Genomic DNA, 19,812 nt, shown 5'->3' on the forward strand with positions numbered 1-19,812 from the left:
GGGCCTATGCGGGTGCCCATGGCTACTCCTTTCGTTTGGAGGAAGTGGGAGGATTGGAAGGAGAAGTTGTTCAGGGTGAGGACCAGTTCAGTCAGTCGAAGGAGGGTGTCAGTGGAAGGGTACTGGTTGGTACGGCGGGAAAGGAAGAAGCGGAGTGCTTTGAGTCCTTCGTGATGGGGGATGGAGGTGTACAGGGACTGGGTGTCCCTGGTGAAAATAAGGCGTTGGGGACCGGGGAAGCGAAAATCATGGCGCAGGTGGAGGGCATGGGTGGTGTCCCGAACGTAGGTGGGGAGTTCTTGGACTAAGGGGGACAGGACGGTGTCAAGGTACGCAGAGATGAGTTCGGTGGGGTAGGAGCAGGCGGAGACAATGGGTCGGCCGGGGCAGTCAGGTTTGTGGATTTTGGGCAGGAGGTAGAAACGGGCGGTGCGGGGTTGTGGGACTATGAGGTTGGAGGCGGTGGATGGGAGATCCCCCGAGGTGGTGAGGTTATGGACGGTCTGGGAGATGATGGTTTGGTGGTGGGGGGTGGGGTCATGGTCAAGGGGGCAGTAGGAGGAGGTATCTGCGAGCTGGCGTTTGGCCTCAGCGGTGTAGAGGTCGGTGCGCCAAACTACTACCGCGCCTCCCTTGTCTGCTGGTTTGATAGTGAGGTTGGGGTTGCAACGGAATGAGTGGAGGGCTGCTCGTTCCGAGGGTGAGAGGTTGGAATGGGTGAGAGGGGTGGGGGAGTTCAGGTGGCGGTTAATATCGCGGCGGCAGTTGGCTATGAAGAGGTCGAGGGCAGGTAGGAGGCCAGCACGGGGTGTCCAGGTGGATGGGGTGTGTTGGAGGCGGGAGAAGGGGTCGTCAGAGGGTGGGCGGGAGTCTTGGTTAAAGAAGTAGGCACGGAGGCGAAGGCGGCGGAAGAATTGTTCGATGTCACGCCGCGTGTTGAATTCATCAATCCGGGAGCATAGGGGAATGAAGGTGAGAAGTCAGTAGAGAAGTCAGTAGAGAAGTCAGAGAGAGAGAGGGTCAGCATGGACCTGCTTCTTTGGGTCCAGCAGCTTCACAACTGCCTGACTGCTTTCAGCGACTAGCCACACTGCCAAGAAAACAATCAAACCAGAGAAAAGCTGAACTGGGAGAACTGGCCACTCACCTTTTATTGTAAGAGTGTTTTTTTTGAAAGCCTTTCTCCAGAGGCAGTATCTGTTAGCTATAAATAAACTGGCCCTAAAACCCATCCAAGCCCTGACTTGAAACCTGTGTTTTTCTGACCCCCCTGAAAACAAAATCAAGGACAAGATTCCCTTGTTAAAGGAGTAGCATCATCACAGGTTGGAGTCATATTTCGCACAATATTCAGACTTTAGGCAGGGAATTATTTTTTTGTCGGCTAACGTGTCAATTCTGTTGGGGTATTTCTTCTTGGTGATTTTCCCTGGCGTAGAAGAATCATAGAGTCACAGAGATGCACAGAAACAGAACCTTCAGTCCAACCCATCCATGCTGACCGGATATTGCAACCCAACTTAACCTCCCCCCAACCTTATCTATGACAATTGTCACAACTTAAGTTTTCTTAGCTATAAAGCCCTAAATCAGATATTTTACTGAAGAATGATTCAGTTTTCTTCTGTTGCTAACTAACCCTTTGTGTTTTAGATTCTGGATACTTCATGTACTTTGACGTGCAAAGTGGCAAGATTGGTCAAACCGCTCTTCTGGAATCCCGAATCCTTTATCCCAAAAGGACTGAGCAGTGCCTTCAGTTCTTCTATAAAATGACAGGAAGTCTGAAGGATAAACTTGTCATATGGATGAAAATAGATGATGGAACTGGAACTGTTCGAAAACTAGTTAAAATTAAGACCTTTCAAGGTATGAGTCTTTGAATATTTTGAGAGTTCATTTTTTTAACAAAGGACCGGACAGTGAGAGGAAGTTCTCAGTAGTGAGTGGTGAGAGATCTATGACTGGGAATTATTACTCAATATCACCCTCATTACTATCTAATCTCACCTCATTAATCTGCGCATTCCTATTCTACCACTCGCTATATAGAAACTTGATGTGATGAATTCCTGACCTGAAAGTCAGAGCGAGTATTGAGCCACTCTAACTTGTCAAACTTCTACCAAATCTCCTCACACCACAGTCTCAGGACACTTTCCATTGGCAGTGGCTGTAAATACCCCCTAGCTATGGACACTAGAGTCAACAAATGCCAGGTAAAAACAATGACTGCAGATGCTGGAAACCAGATTCTGGATTAGTGGTGCTGGAAGAGCACAGCAGTTCAGGCAGCATCCATGGAGCTTCGAAATCGACGTTTCGGGCAAAAGCTCTTCCGGATGAAGGGGTTTTGCCCGAAACGTCAATTTCGAAGCTCCATGGATGCTGCCTGAACTGCTGTGCTCTTCCAGCACCACTAATCCAGAATCAACACATGCCAGCCTCCCTACTTCATTGTGGAACATTCACAATGCATTTACATTTCAATGTTTCACTTTGGAGCACACCAGCAGCTTTGATTGTAACATTGCAACCAGGCCAGTTTGTGTATAGGGTCAGCCACCCAGCTAATACATTGGACCAGACAACATTTCAGGACTGCTCATTTATTCTGTTGCCCGTTTACCACCCTCAGCAACAGTTATTGGCTCAGCTCAATGAGGATAAGAGTCAAATCTGTATCAACTAACCACCAACTTTATCAGTCGAGTTAAAATAGATATACAATTCACACTGTTTGGTTAAGAAAAGGTTAAAAGCAGGCATGCAATTTATGCAAGGCTAAAATCCAAATACACAATCACTGGTTTTCCAATGACATTCCCTGAACAGTCAGCAAACATAAAAGCTAATAACTGAGCTGACATTGGTGATGGGCAAGTTGTTGAAGGGAATCCTGAGGGACAAGATTTACACATATTTGGAAAGGCACGGACTGATTAGGGATAGTCATCATGGCTTTATGTGTGGGAAATCACATCTCATGAACTTGATTGAGGTGTTTGAAGAAGTAACAAAGGGGATTGATGAGGGCACAGCAGTGGACATTCAAGGAGTTCAGTAAGACGATTGACAAGGTTCCTCGTGGTAGACTGGTTAGCAAGGTTAGATCTCATGGAATACAGGAAGAACTAACCATTTAGATACAGAACTGGCTCAAAGGTAGAAGACAGAGGGTGGTGGTGAAGAGTTGCCTTTCAGACTGGAGGCCTGTGACCAATGGAATGCCATAAGGATCGGTGCTGGGTCCACTGTTTTGTGTCATTTATATAAATGATTTGGATGTGAACATAAGAGGTATCATTAGTAAGTTTTCAGGTGACACCAAAATTGGAGGTGTAGTGGAGGGCGACTAAGGTCACCTCAGATTACAATGGGATCTTGATCAATGGGCCAATGGACTGAAGAGTGGCAGATAGAGTTTAATTTAGATAAATATGAGGTGCTGCAGTTTGGAAAAGCAAATCAGGGCAGGACTTATACAATTAATGGTAAGATTCTGGGGCATGTTGCTGAACAAAGATACCTTGGAGTGCAGGTTCATAATTCTTTGAAAATGGAGTTGCAGATAGATAGGATAGCGAAGAAGGCGTTTGCTACGCTTTCGCTTTTTGGTCAGAGCAGTGAGTAAAGGAGTTGGGAAGTCATGTTGCGGCTGCACAGGACATTGGTAAGGCCACTTTTGGAATATTGTGTGCAATTCTGGTCTCCCTCCAATTGAAAGGATGTTGTGAAACGTGAAAGAGTTCAGAAAAGATTTGCAGGGATGTTGCTAGTGTTGGAGGATTTGAGCTATAGGGAGAGGCTGAACAGGCTAGGGCTCCTTTCTCTGGAGTGTTGGGAGGCTGAGGGGTGACCCGACAGAGGTTTATAAAATCATGAGGGGCATGGATAAGGTAAATAGACAAGGTCTTTTCCCTGGGGTGGGGAGTCCAGAACTAGAGGGCATATCTTTAAGGTGAAATGGGAAAAATTTAGACGGAACCTAAGGGGCAACGTTTTCACACAGAGGGTGGTGTATGCATGGAATAAGCTGCCAGAGGAAGTGGTGGAGACTGGTACAATTACAACATTTGAAAGGGATCTAGATGAGTGGATGAATAGGAAGGATTTAGTGGGATATGGGCCAAGTGCTGGGAAATGCGACTAGATTTAGTTAGGATATCTGGTGGGCATGGATGAGTTGCACCAAAGTGTCTGTTTCTGTCCTGTACATCTCTTTGACTCTATAGGAGCTAAGACTCGCCAGGCGTTTTCTCCCAGATCTCATCCACTACTTTTATATTTTGTTGTTCATAGTTAAGGTGAATAGTAAGGTCTTTTCTGTAGGCTGGACGAGTTTACAACTATGGGGCATATTTTTAAGTGAGAGGAGAAAGTTTTAAAATGGACATGAGGGGCAACATTTTTACACAAAGAGTGGCTTGTGTGTGGAATGAACTGCTTGAGGAAATGGTGAATTTGGGTACAGTTACAACATTTAAAAAACATTTGGATAAGTACATGAATAGGAAATGTTTGGACGGATATGGTCTAAATGCAGGCAAGTAGGACTAGTTTAGTTTGGAAATACGATCGGTGTGGATTATTTGGACTTGAGGGTCTGTTTCCATGCTGTATGACTCTATGTTCAAGAGTCGGAGAGCCTTCAAATTACAAATTTATTTACCATATTCAAATGCATACATATAATGTCTTCTATGAATATTTTCCTCACGCAAAACTACAAATCGCTTAGAAGTCCATGGAATCAGTATTACTAAACTTCTAATCTGTAATTCGGACTATCAGGGTGTAAAGAGAAATATGTTGTATTTATGGCAAATATCTAAACTTTTTTCACTAAACCACACTGTTTGCTTTTCTTTAGCTGATGGCAGCCATGCCTGGAACATTGCCCATGTGACTCTTCATGCAAAGGTCAAGTTCCGATATCTCTTTCAAGGTATAATTGGTGATACCACCAATTCTGCAGGTGGTATTTTCCTGGATGACATCACTCTTACTGAGACCCGTTGCCCTCAAGCTGTCTGGCACATAAAGAACTTCTCTGCCATTCTTCAAAACACGGGAGTTAATGATACTTTAAAAAGCCCACGGTTTTACAACACAGAGGGTTACGGCTATGGCCTCATTTTACATCCTCACTCACGTTATGAAAACTACATGGGGTTGTTTTTCCAACTGTGCAGTGGTGAAAATGATGGCATCCTCGAGTGGCCAGCTGGGAACAGGCAAGCCATGGTCACAGTCATGGACCAAGATCCTGATGTAAAACTTAGAATGTCATCCAGTAGAAGCTTCACCACAAACGGAAGCCAAGTAATAACAGGTGAGAAAATGCAATTACGTATCTCCAAAGAAACTCCAGTACAATGCTGCAAGGTTCGGACATTAGGCTTCTTGGGCTGAATAAGCTTTTCTTCTCAATTAACGTGATCCATTTCTAGAGTTCGAAATGTGTAGAGATGAAAAAGCACCGCAGGTCAGGCAACATCCGAGGAGCAGGAGAGTCGACATTTCGGGCATAAGCCCCAACGATCCAATATATTTTGTGTTAAATGCGTTAAACCGATTGTGAAACATTAAACAGTTTCACAGAAAGCTACATAGCTTCTTGCTATGGTCCTGAGCTTGGATCCTTCTCTAGTTTACTTCCCCAGTCTCCTAATGCCCACTTGGAACTCATCTATCCATGCAACGACCTCCTGATCCCACAAACCAATTAAAAGCAAGCTGTTGATCATCTAACCTCCATTCCTGGACAGCCTGTTAAATGATGTGGTACTTATCAAGTCACTCTCTTCAATATTGAGTTCAACGCCTTCAGATGGTGAACTTACTCCCATTTCTTCCCTTTTTTTAGCTTTACTTGTTGCATTCTCTCTCACCATGTCCTCTCTCCGCTCAGGGAGAAAGTGAGGACTGCAGATGCTGGAGATCAGAGCTGAAAATGTGTTGCTGGAAAAGCGCAGCAGATCAGGCAGCATCCAAGGAGCAGGAGAATCGACGTTCTGGGCATGAGCCCTTCTTCAGGCCTCTCTCCGCTCCCCCATCTCCAGCGGGACTGTCTTTTCTTTCCAGTTTGGCAGTTAGACTCGACATTGCTCTGCCATTCTCACATTCCAATCACTTAATCTGTATTATCATACCCTTTCTCCCTCAGTATTCCACCCCCCATAACATAAATGCTGCCCCCACCACACTTTGCGTCAGCTCTGATGAAGTCATCTCGAGTCGAAATGTTAGCTTGCTCTCTCTCCACTGGATGCTGCTTGAGCCACTGTAATTTCCAACATTTTTTGTTTTCAGTACAGATTCCAGCAACTTCTATAAATTGCTCTTACACTCTCTTCAGGTGTTATCCTTCCCTTGTTCAAATCTAATATTATCATCCACCTCCTCTACGGAACACTTTTGATTACTCTCCACTTTCAAAATGCTGCTGCATTTCCAAGCTCCCTTTCCTCTCTAAAACTTTTGAATGTGTCTTTGCATCCCTGGTAAGTTCTCATCTTTTGCGGAACTCTGTGGTTGAACTTCTTTCATTGGACTTACAGGTCAGAACAGCATTAAAATGGCTTCAGCAAAATCACAAAAATATGGTGAGGAGGCATAGCACCACACCATTTTTCTGCTTCTAGCATTCCTGATTGTGCTAATGGTTATCATTTAATTCTTTGGAGAATTTTACGCATATGTCAGTGTCTAGAATGGCATTATTGGAGCATTCCTCTGTAAGAGGAATTACATGACTGTGAAAGAAGCTTAAGCTCTTATTGGTGTCATTTGAACCATGACTTCACTTGCTAAAACACACTCTCATGTGGACCAGATGACACCCACAGGATACTGACAGGTTGTTGGGGAATGTTAACAGTTAAACTAGTCCCTTGCATGAGGTCAGGCTCATCACATAATTCATGAAGCAAGAAAATGCTTGCTTTTGCATATTGTTTAACAACAGTCAGCATTGGAATATCAGACCTTTTAAGGCTTGATGTTTCAAGGTTGCAGTGCCTTGGTGAAAGGCTGTGCACCAGTCACAAATGTTCAGAAATACCTGCTGAGCCAACTGCAACTTTTCATCCAGGACTTTTCTTGTAGAGGGTGGTGCTTGTTTGGAATGAGCTGCCAGAGGAAGCTGGTGGAGGCTGGTACAATTGCAATACTTGAAAGGAATCTGGATGGGTACATGAATGGGAAGGGTTTAGAGAGATGTGGGCCAAATGCTGGCAAACGTGACTAGATTAATTTAGGATATGTGGTCAGCATGGATGAGTTAGACTGTTTCTGTGCTATATATGTCTGTGCTCAATGACTCTTCAAAAGCAGTGTGAACTTGAATATCATTCAATTGTTGGCCATTTGATTATCAGAAATGTCTGATGGTTGGTCCCATGTTGATCAGCTGACCCATGGATTTAATGATCTTTTCCTGTCCCCCAAAATTCTTATGAACATATGGTCCCAGAGAAATCTTCCAAATGTTTATTAGCTATTTGATGTAGAAAAATAACACGTGTTTCACATTGATCAACAAACCTTATGTAATTTGCTGAGGAAAACTGATTATTTTGTTGATGAGGTAATAATATACTTTTAGTGACATTTTAATAATATGTTGTTGCACCCTGTGGATGATGCTGAATTGAATAAAATGTTATCTGCATGATATTCTCTGCTACCCTTTTCATTACAAGAAAAATGTTACTAATTACATCCACAGTTTTTGATGGGTTGTGAAGAAAAGATCACCAAAATCATATGTGAATCTGCCTGTCACTATGTGTTCTTTGTCATTGTTTAAGCAATAATAGTGTAAGATTCCAGTTATTTCTCAATCTAATGCTTTACTTTTAGATTAGATTCTCTACAGTGTAGAAACAGGCCCTTTAGCTCAACCAGTTCACACCAACCCTCTGAAGTGTAACCCACTCCCCTCTGACTAATGCACCTAACACTATGGGCAATTTAGCATGGTCAATTCACCTGACCTGCACATCTTTGGATTGTGGGAGGAAACCCACACAAACATGGGGAGAATGTGCAAACTCCACACAGACAGTCGCCCAAGGCTGGAATCAAACCTGGGACCCTAGTGCTGTGAGGCAGCAGTGCTAACCACTGAGCCACTGTGTTGCCCTATTATTTTTGACTTGTTTGAATTGCAGAAAATCCAGTGAATACCTCAAGTTAAAAACTATCACACCATGGATTATCTGACATTTGCTATTTTCATATTAGACTTCTATACTCAGGGCCTTGCAGTCATTTATGATATTTAAAGTAGTTTGGAAATAATTTGCATCTGTATGACTTTAATTACAGACAGAAATGACACCTTCTTCTGGGACAGGCCTACGCTCACTGGAACCTATGATTCTATTTGTGATTGCTACCGGAGCATTACCTGGGGTTGGTCAGCTTTCATATCACACAAGCAGCTTCAGCGTCGAAACTTCTTAAAAAATGACGACCTCATTATTTTTGTTGAGTTTAACGGTAAAGAAACTTTTATTTTCTTTTGCTTATGAATCTTTCTCCAGATTTCATGATCTGTTCAAGAGAAAGATAACAAGATCACAGTATTGTTACAGCCATTTAGCCCATCTTCATTTGAGTATCATTATCTAGTGCCAATATCCTATTTTCCCCCCATACCCTTGCATGACCCTTGAATTCCCTCCATTGAACCTGCCTCCATAACATTTCCAGGCAGCACATTCCACTCCTTAGCTGCTTGCTGTGTGACAAAGCTCTTTCCTCATTTCACCCTTGCTTTTTTCACACATGACTTTAAATCTACACCCTCTTGTTTTGGTTCCTTCCATAAATGGGAACAGCTTCTCCCTATTTTCTCTATCCAGTCATCACTTGATTTAAAAAATCACTATCAAATCTCCTCTTAGCCTTCTTCAATCCAAAGAGAACAGTCCCAAACTCTTCAATCTGTCTTCATAACTGAAGTTTCTTAACTCTGTAACCATTCTTGTAATTCAGCACACTTTCCAATGCATTCACATCTTTCCGACACTGTGGTGCCCACAGCTGTACACAATATTCCAGCATGTTTTATACTTCTGCTTGTATTTTCTTCAGTATTAACAGTGACAGCTGTTTTGGTATAAAGCTCTTGAAATATCGACATATATGAAAGAAAATAATAAATGCTTTTAAGCAAAGGGTGATTTGTGTAATATTAGGAAGAGAACACCACAGACACTTCAATTTGTTCCACATATTGTGATTTAATGTGCTGTTGAATCAAACATTTATGAATTGCTTTAAGGGATTGTTATACTGTAGATGGAACATAGAACATTACAGCGCAGCACAGGTCCTTCGGCCCTCAATTTGGCACTGACTAGTGAAACCGACCTGAAGCCCATCTATTTTCATCCATATGTTTATCCAATGACCATTTAAATGCCCTTAAAGTTGACGAGTCTACTACTGTTGCAGGCAAGGCATTCCATGCCCCTATTACTCTCTGAGTAAAGAATCTACAACTGAAATCTGTCCTACATCTATCACCCCTCAATTTAAAGCTATGTCCCCTTGTGCTAGCCATTACCATTCAAGGAAAAAGGCTCTCATTATCCACCTTATTTAATCCTCTGATCATCTTGTAATCTGATACTACTCTGTTTAGAGTCTAGCATTGTCAGTTCGATTGGCTTACCATTTCTTAACCATCCTTCCTGAGTTGATCATCAGTAACATTTATCACTTTTTTTTGTTACATAGCTATTTCACTTCAATTAAACTTAGTTAACCAAATCACAAAAAGAAAGAGCAAATTCTAAGAATTTTCTTTTGAGCGGAAGAGAATAGAATTTATTAGCTGGCAAAGCTAATAAAATATCACATGAAGCACATACAGAAATACAGATAATAACGTTTTAAAAAGAAGGGAGCTGAAAAGGTGTCTACAGACAGGACGATAAAGGCAGCTGTGGGTTAACATTTATTTTTGAGTTCTTGAGTCCCAGTTGTTGCACTATTTCCCCAGGTGTAGTGAAGTTTGAAAATAACCTTGATCTCTTGGTGAATGGTAATTTTCCAAGTTGCTTTTTCACCAGCACTGGTCCCTGAGTCTAAGAGAGGGAAGACTGAGTATTCACAAGTCTATTTTCCTTTTCTCTCTCCTGCCGATCGGCATCTGTTGATAAAAAATAATTTGCACATCATTGCGTCTGCTCATTTTTTTTTACCAGCAGGAGGCTGGAAAGATGCAGCAAGGCAGGCAGCATCAGGAGGTGGAGGTCAGCGTTTCGGGTGTAACCCTTCTTCAGGACTGTGGGTGAGGGTATGGGGACGTGCAGATAAAGAGTATAGGTTGGGGAGAGGGGCGAGGTGATGAGGTAGGGATAGGTGAGCACAGGTAGAGGATAGGACCTGGTTAGTTGATGGGAAGCTACCCGGTTGGTAGCTGGAAGGAAAGGTGAGTCAGAGGAATGGAAGGGAGAGGGAGGTGCTGGAAAAGGGGTCGGGGTATAGGAAGGGAGGTTATTCGAAATTGGAGAACTGCATTCTGTATGACTCCATGACTATGACTATATTCTATGGATGCTAATCATTGGCGCAGAGAAGATTAAGAGGTGATCTTGAGTCCTCTGGGCTGAAGGCTGCCCAAGAGGAAGATGAGGTGTTGTTTCTCCAATTTGTGGTCTGGTTCGCTGTGGCAATGGAGGAGGCTGAGGATGGTCATGTCAGAAAGGGAGTGGGAAGCGGAATTAAAATGGGCGGTGACTGGGAGGTCAGGATGGCTCCCATGGGCCCGGCTGAGATGCTCAGCAAAACGTGCCCTGAGTTTACGTCTGGTCTCCCTGATTTAAGAAGGCCACATCGGGAGCACCTGGTGCCATAAACTAGGTTGGAAGAGAGACAGCTTGATTTGCATAAATGTGAGGTTTTGCATTTTGGTAAAACAAACAAGGGCAGGACTTAAACAGAGAGACCTAGGGGGATCAGGTACATAATTCTTTGAAATTTGCGTCACATGTATATAGGATGGTTAAGAAGACATTTAGCATGCTTGCCTTCATTGAGTATAGGGGTTGGGACGCCATGTTGAGGTTGTACAGGATGTTGGTGAGGCCTCTTCTGGAGAACCGTGTACCCTGTTATAGGAAAGATATTATTAAACTGGAGAAAGTTCAGAAAGGATTTACCAGGATGTTTCCAGGAATGGAGGGTTGGATAGGCTGGAACTTCTTTCACTCGAGCATAGGAAGTTAAGGTTTATAAAATCCTAAGGGGTGTAGATAAGGTGAATGACAAAGATCTTTTCCCTAGGGTGGGGGAGTTTAAAACCGGGGGCATATTTTTAAGGTGAGGGGAGAAAGATTTAAAAAAGGACACGAGGGGCAACTTTTTTCTACACAGAGTGATATGTGTATGGAATGAACTGCCAGAGAAAGTGGTTGGTGCAGGTCCAGTTACAGTGTTTAAAAGACATTTGAATAAATTCATGAATAGGAAAGGTTTGGAGGGCTATGGGCCATGTGCAGGCAGGTGGGACTAGTTTAGTTCGGAAACATGGTCGGTGTGGACTGGTTGGATCAAAGGGTCTGTTTCCATGCTGTATGGCTCTATGACTATGACTATAATCTATGGATACTAATCATTGGAGCAGAGAAGATTAAAAGGTGATCTTGAGGTATTCAAAATAATGAACAATTTTGACAGGTTAAGGAAGGATATTTTGTTTTCTCTAGTTAGTATGTCAGTAACTAGGGATCACAATTCCAAGGTTGTCAGCAAGAGATGAGAAGCTTCTTTGCTCAGAGAGTTGTTAGGATTTGCAATGCAGTGCCTGGGAGAGTGGTGGAGACAGATTCCATAGGAGGATTCAAAAGTGAGCTGGATATACATTTGAAAGTGATGAAGTTCGAGGGCTGTGGAGACAGGGCTGGCGAATGGGACTGGCTGGGTAACTATTTTGGAAACCAGTACAGACATGATGGGTCGAATAGCCTCCTTCTGTACAGTAACATTCTGAGGTTGTATGATTCTTAGTATTGTTCCTTGCTTTGATGTAGAAGCTTCTTAAATTCTCTTTAAAGTAATTTACTCCATACTGTCTTCTCACTGATAAGTATTGGCTTAGAGATGTTTTGCTGAGGATAAAATCTATGTTGCGCAAAAAAGAATTGGTTAACTACAGAGTAACTATAAAATGTCCAATCTGTTAATTTATTAACTTGATTACTCACAAAGTCCACATAATCTTTAACTATGGAATTCTAAAATGTATAACAGCCATCAGTGAGGGCACTGAATCATTGCCCATGGAGATACATTCCACCAAAAAGTCAGCATTTTCAGGAGAGATAGGGAGGAAATCTGGGAGATAAGAGAGGAATTGTAGGGTTTAAATTGAATAACTGTTAAAAGTTGGCACAGCATGGCAACTTTGCACTTTGTGTATTTAATGATTTCTGTGTTCAACCAGCAATCATCAGATAGTTCATTAGTTGCGCACATAACTGGGGTTACAGAGCTGTAATTTCTTGCTCACCAGTTAAACTTCTTGTGTAGCTCTTAACACAGAGCATATAGAGGTTAGAGGAAGAGCTGAGAATTATATAGGAAGTGAATCTATTCTCAGAAACTGTGAGATGGGACAGAAGAGGCTCCACATGTTTCAGATGCTGCATTGCAGAGAATAGTGCAGAATGTGGAAGGAAGAATAGCCTTATATATTCATGGGAGAAAGGAGGTCTTCACGGGATGTGGTCAAAGGCTATGGGAACACGTAGTGTCCAAATAACCGCTAAGGATCTAGTCCAATGGCCTAAATGCAGAGTCACAAGGAGTTCAGTAAGTGCGTACAAACATTCAAATTGGGAGCAGGGGCAGGGCCTCAAAAGTATTCAATAATCCCACCTCTACTACCCTGAGAGGCCAAATTTCAGTCTTGCAACTTCTGTTGCAACGCTCTCTTCATCTCTGTTCAAAAAGTGCAATCTCTCATTTTTTAAATGGTGCTCCCTAGTTCTAGGGTCACCCACAAGATGAAACATTGAAAACAATAAATGCTGGAGATCTCAGTGGGTCAGGTAACATTCATGGAGAGATAGCAAGCTAATGTTTTGAGTCTGGATGACTCTTCATCAGAGTTGAAGTGTGGAGGGGACAGCATTTGTGCTATATTGGGGGTGGGGGTGTGGAGGGAGAGTTGCCGGGAAGCTTTAGAGTAGTGAGAGAGAAAGGGTCGTGCCAAACCAGAAAGAACAGCTCCACTGGGATGGGGGAAGGGGAGAGAGGGTGACAGAGAATGTAATGAGCAAAGCTAAAAGATTTTGACCCAGTGACACTGACAGAATGGCGATATATTTCCAAGTCAGATGTTGAGTGGCTTGGAAGGGAATGTGCAGTTGATGGTGTTCTCATACATCTGTAGCTCTTGTCCTTCTAGTTGGAAGTGGTCATGGGTTAGGAAGGTGCTGTCTAAGGATCTTTGATGAATTTCTGCAGTGCATCTTGTATATAGTTCACACTGCTGCTACTGAATGTCAGTGGTGGTGAGAGTGAACCTATATCTGTAAACTGACATTGTCATAAAACTTAGACATTGCAACACCTAGATCTTTCCTCGAATTCTACATTTGTTCCCTTAACATTCTGCTTTTTCATTCTTCCTGTCAACGTGAACAATTTCTCACTTTGCTACATTTATAGAGATGAAGAGAACGGAAACAGACCCTTCAGTCAAACATGCCATGCCAAACAAATATCCTAACCAAATCTAGTCCCATGTGCCAGCACTTAGCCCATATCCCTCTAAACCCTTCACATTCATATATCCATCCAGATGCCTTTTAAATGTTGTAATTGTATCAGCCTCCACCACTTCCTCTGGCAGCTCATTCCATACACACACCACCCTCTGCCTGAAAACAATGTCCCTTAGGTCCCTTTTAAATTTTTCCCCTCTCACCCTAAGCCTATGCCCTCTAGTTCTGGACTCTCCCAACCTGGGAAAATGTCTTATTTATCCTATCCATGCCCCCCATGATTTTATAAACCACAATAAGGTCACCCATTAGCCTTCAACATTCCTGGGAAATTAGACCTACTCTCTTTAACCTCTCCCTATAGCTCAAACCCTCCAATCCTAGCACCATCCTTATAAATCTTTTCTGAACCCTTTCAAGTTTTGCAACATCTTTCCGAGAGCAGGGAAACCAGAATATATTATATAGTGAAAATCTAAGGCCCCCAGCACAGCATCTGTGGGATCATACTCCTGCCATCAGAAAAAGGACTCTTCATGCATACTCTGTTTCCTGCAGCTGCTCATTCTTGTATCCAGGCCAGTAAGTTACCTGCTCTACCATGTGCTTCTACTTTGTGCAATAATCTTTTATGTGGCACCTTGTGAAATTCCTTCAGAAAATCCAAGTACAGAACATTACCATGTACCCCCTTCATCCATAGTGCATGTTACTCCTTGAAAAAAAATCCATTTAGTAGTTTAAATAATATATTCCTTTCACAAATCCATGATGACTCTTGCCCGTTACTTTGAACATTCCAAGTGCCCACTTTAAGCTCCTTAATTAATTCTAACATTTTCCCCATGACAGATGTAAAGATAACTGACCTATAGTTTCCTGTTGCCTGCCTACTTTAGTTTTAGAATGATGAGGTTATTATTGTTGTGTTCCAATATGACGGACCCTTTCCAGAATTTAAGGGATTTTGGAAAATTAATATCAATACATTTTCCATCTTATTAGCCATTTCTTATAAGAGATTAGGATGACCTGGGTGTTGTCGGTCTGCAGCTCTGTATGTTTGCTCAGTACTGCTCCCCTACTCATTATTATTTCATCAAATTCTTCTCTTCTTTCCACTTCTGATGTGTAGCTATTGCTGGATTTTTTAAAACTCTTGTTAGTGAAGGCAGAAGTAAAATATTTATTCCTTTTATCCATGTTTTTTTTGTCATCTGCTATTAACTCCTCATTCTCACATTCTATTTGATCAATGCTCAATTTAATTAAGGTTTCCAATTTAAAATATCTGTAAAATCTTTTGGCATTTGTTTTTACATTTCTAGCAAGCTTTCTCTGAAGTTCTAATTTACTTCTCCTGATTCACACTTTTGTCATTCTCTGTTGTTCTTTACATTTTATAATCTTCTGCCCTGCATGCATCTTTACACTATTGCATGCTTTTTGCTTAAACTTGAATCTTCCCTTAACTCCTTTAGTTAAGGGAGTAAGTTTCCCATTCTAAGTTTCCTTAACTGAAGGAATATACTGATTCTGATCCTGAAATATCTGCTGAAATGTTTATCTTTGCTTCTCTAATGATTTAATTTCTAGCTTAGCATCATTGTTCATTTAATTTAGCCTGAACTTTCATGACTGCATGGTTGCCCTTATTTAAGTTTAAAATATTAGCCTTAGACCAAACTCCTCAATTTCAAACTGCATGTAAATTTTAGTCATTTGTGGTTACTGCTGTCTAAGTGTCCAATTACTCTGAAGTCATTACTTAATTCCATCTCACTAGACAATATCAAGTCTAGTTTAATTTGCCTTCTGGATGGTTCCAGAAAGTGCTGTTCCACGAAACTATCTCAACATCATTCTGTGAATCCTCCATCCAGGCTTCTATTGTCATTCTGATTTTCCAGTAGATTAAGATAGCACCTGATCATTGCCTTCCCATTATTCAAAGTACACAATATTTCTTCTTGTAGATTTTTTCCTGTGTTGTGGTTACTATTGCTATCATTTTCACTGAGGAGAAAGTGAGGTCTGCAGACGCTGGAGATCAAAGCTGAAACTTTATTGCTGGAACAGCACAGCAGGTCAGGCAGCATCTAGGGAACAGAAGATTCGACGTTTCGGGCACATGCCCTTCTTCAGGAATCATTTTCACTACTGACTTCTTCTCTAGTATTTCTTACCTTCATCAAAACTAATTCGACATCCTGTCTTCTTGTAGATTTTTTCCTGTGTTGTGGTTACTATTGCTATCATTTTCACTACTGACTTCTTCTCTAGTATTTCTTACCTTCATCAAAACTAATTCGACATCCTGATCTCCTGAATTGAGATCTTCATTTTATACCAATGCCATCTTTGATTACCAGTGCTATCCCTCAATCTTTACTGCTTCATTTTTTTTTTGCATGTCAGATACCCCTCAATATCCAAGACACAATCGTTGCCAACCTGTGTCTGTAATATATGTCAGATCATAATTATTTACTTCGGTGTGTGCTATCAATTAATTTACCGTGTTGTGGATGCCACACGTTCAGATACAGAGCCTTTTGTCTTGACCTTTGGGGTGTCCTTAGGTTCTTTTCTCTCTGACCCCTCCTGCCATTCTCTGACTTTCATCCCCCACATTACTACTTTGTTCTGCTGCCTCAACTCCATCCCTTGGTAGAGTTGCACCTGATTTGTTGCACTTTCCCAAGATCCTTCCATCTACATTGTTTAGTTTAAATCCCTCTTCGCTTCATTGATATCTGGCTTGCTAGAACAACGGTCTCAGCACAGTTTGGGTACACACAGTCCATATTCTCTCGTACTGGTGCCAGTGTCCCTCAAAATGAAATGCACTTCTCTTACACCAGAAGGTGCATTAATTTCTCTAATTTTACTTACCCTTTGCCAATTTGTATGTGACTAAGGTAATAATCCAGATATTATTAACCTTTGAGGTTCTGCTTTACAACTTAGCACCAAACTTCTCATGGTGCCTAAACAGAACTCCTCGGTAGTTTGTTGGTATTGACATGGATCACAACCACTGGATCTACCCCTCTCATTCCAAGTCCTTTTCCAGCCCAGAGCAGAAATTCCAATCTGTAGTGCTGGGCAGATAACACAGCTGTCTAGACTTGCTCTATACTGCACAAATCAGTGTCAGTCACTCGCACTATATTGTCCCCTGCCACCACCACATTCCTGTTTAGTCCACAGGTGAGTTCAATAAGCTGAGTTACTCATCGCACAGTTAACAGTTTTGAACTGCTTTTGCAGTACGACATTTATACAGAGTCAGAGATAGAGTCCTACAACAGAGAAACAGACCCTTAGGTCCCACTCATCCATGCCAACCACGCTTCCCAAGCTAAACTAGTCCCATTCGCCTGCATTTGGCCCATATTCCTCAAAAGCTTTCCAATTCATGTAGCTATCCAAATATCTTTTAAATGTTGTATCTGTACCTGCATCTACCCCTGGCAGTTCTTCTACAGACGTGCCACCTGTGTGATAAAAGGTTGCACCTCAGGTCCCTTTTAAATCTTACTCCTCTCACCTTAAAATTATGCCCACTAGTTTTGAACTCCTCTACTCGAGGAAAAAGATCTTTGTTATCCACGATATCTATACTCTCATGATTTTATAAATCTCTAAGGTTACCCTCGATCTCTTATGATCTGGTGAAAAAAGTCCCAGTCTATCCAGTGTCTCCTTATAACTCAAACCCTCTAGTCCAAGCAACATTGTAGTAAACTCCTTCTGCACCCTTTCCAATTTAATAATATTCTTAACTTCCGGGATGTTGATGGATAAAATAACAGGATAAAATAATGCACGTTATTGGCACACAACATTTTGACTTTCACTATTCAGGCTCCTTTCTGAAGATTTACACCACTGGAGGGTGCAATAGGATAGTAGATGGTGTCTGTTGAATAAAAGTTGAGAACAACTCAGGAGAGTAGAGTACAATATAAAAAGAGAACTATTATCAACTGTGTGTTCCACTTACTGAACTTCAGTGCTTTCTTTTTAAAGATCTGACTCCACTCATTAATTCCGAAGTTCCAATTCATCCTCCAAGTTCCCCTGAAAGGCATCGGCGGGCAGTGGATTATGCTGAATATGTCCAAGAGCCTCAGAACCCCCTGCAAGATTTGTGTCACCCTGAATATTGTCTAAATGGTGGAGTGTGCATTATGACAAAAGGGAAAGCAAGTTGCAGGTAGGTGAAGGTTCCTGATCTCGGGTGAAGACATTCTGAGGAAGGGAATTGGCTGCTATCTCACTCCAGTTATTGAGTTACATTTATGATGTTATAAAATACTTTGTCATTTGCCATTCAAAACCTCACTGTTTTGAAGCTAATTTTAAAGGTAGATGTCCGGATTCAAACTTGTCTGATTCATGATCCAGTACTACCTGGCACTTGTACAGGTTTTCGAGTTGGCAATAGCTACAGATGGTGCAGATTTTCATGTTTTATTCACATTAAATAATTGTCTGTGAGATTGCACATGGCATAAACGTGGGCAATTCCATGAGAAGGTATTTAATGGAAGTGACGGGAACTTTCTGCCAGCTAAAGAGTCATTGAGTTGCCCTTTCTTTTGGGAGAGCTCCTCAAGCATGTAATTGGTCAGTGGAGAACCTTCCCTAGGATCAAGGCTCTGAGTAGTGGTGAATTCCAGAAGGAGCTGGCATTGCACCTAATGGAGGCCCAAGAGATGGCACATTGGGGGTAATGGGGGATGGATCTGCAGCAATGGCAGTAGGCTTGCTCTTGGTGGGCGATGACAAGTCTCGTGGTTAGCCAATGAGCACCTTTAAATGAGGGTCACCTCTTCCACCTCCACCACATCCGCAAGCTCACAAGCACCAATGCCATGCACTTTCCAGACTTCCAGCTTGGGGAGATCTTTGCCTGCTGTCAGGTTCATACCACAATAAGGTGCTTAAGTGGGCATGAGCTGCATCAACATTAAACATCAACTACAGACCCATGTTGGCATTGGGGCATGAAGTCCAGACAAGAACCTTCCCACTCTGGTGTAATTGGGGAAAAGGCAAGAAGGCAGCAGAGTTTCTAACTGCTATCCTCCTCCCTGATGAAATGCCCCTTGCCACTGAGCCCACCTCAGGGGAGAGCATTAAATTCCCCCCGAGGCATGTGACTTCCCCAACCCCAGTTATCTTTGGACCTGTGCTCAGGTATTCACTTCCAGACCGAGCACAAAGGAGAGGTTTGTCTTAAAATGCTTTCCACCTTCATTGTCAACTTCAAATGGGATTCAGACCAGGAAAACCCAATGCAAACAAAAAAAAATTATCACCACCTCAAAAAAATGCTTGTTCGGAGTGAGGCCACAGGATGAAATTCTGCTACTAAATGGAGAGATAATATGTCACAAAAGTGACCTCCTTTTGTTTTAAATCATCCTATCACTCTATGAGCACTGAACTTCATTGTGCTGGGTATGATCTGAATCCATGTTCTCAGACTTACTTGATACAGCTCAAAATGGTTTGAGCTTTGATAAAGGAGAGTAATATTTCTTACTATTTTATTTCAGGTGTGGCTCGACTCAAACACGCTTATATTTTGGTGAGCGCTGTGAAAAAATGCAAATTCATGGTTCTCTCTTTGGGATAATGATTGGAGGCACTGCTGGTGTGATAGCTCTGGCCGTTGCTGTAATTAGCATGATTGCAAAAACACGCATTAATGGGAAACATCCGATCGGAAGTCTGTTTGACTCATAAGTCACAAAACTCTGGGACGTTTTTATATTGTGTATGAGCTGCCTTCAGAAACATAGATTTGCATGTCTACAATGATTCCGTAAAGATTGAATTGTGTTTATGCTTAATCACATCCAACATGACTACCTTTTCCACTGGAAATGATTACCATATATATCCATATACAGAATGACCAGGCTGAACCTGCTATTTTTCCAGACAGAGCTAGTCTCCATCGATCTCTTGTGCAAATAACTACTGTATTCTTTGCAGCACGTACTTGAATATTTGTGCCTTTTTAATTAAAACTCCAGTTTCCATACCA

General features: G+C 42.1%; 1 protein-coding gene across 1 annotated transcript in view; it reads left to right on the top strand.

Annotated features, from left to right (window-relative positions):
- LOC122540897 (meprin A subunit alpha-like) overlaps window positions 1-19,812 on the top strand; it is a 42,528-nt gene extending 22,716 nt beyond the window's left edge. Inside the window, exons 10-14 of the mRNA XM_043677176.1 lie at window positions 1,654-1,869; window positions 4,874-5,335; window positions 8,335-8,508; window positions 17,784-17,970; window positions 19,319-19,812. Coding sequence (XP_043533111.1) covers window positions 1,654-1,869; window positions 4,874-5,335; window positions 8,335-8,508; window positions 17,784-17,970; window positions 19,319-19,508 — 1,229 coding nt within the window. The 3' untranslated portion in view covers window positions 19,509-19,812. The remainder of the gene's footprint in view (window positions 1-1,653; window positions 1,870-4,873; window positions 5,336-8,334; window positions 8,509-17,783; window positions 17,971-19,318) is intronic.

The sequence above is a fragment of the Chiloscyllium plagiosum genome, chromosome 3 (genome assembly GCF_004010195.1).
Source record: "Chiloscyllium plagiosum isolate BGI_BamShark_2017 chromosome 3, ASM401019v2, whole genome shotgun sequence".
Taxonomy (NCBI): domain Eukaryota; kingdom Metazoa; phylum Chordata; class Chondrichthyes; order Orectolobiformes; family Hemiscylliidae; genus Chiloscyllium; species Chiloscyllium plagiosum.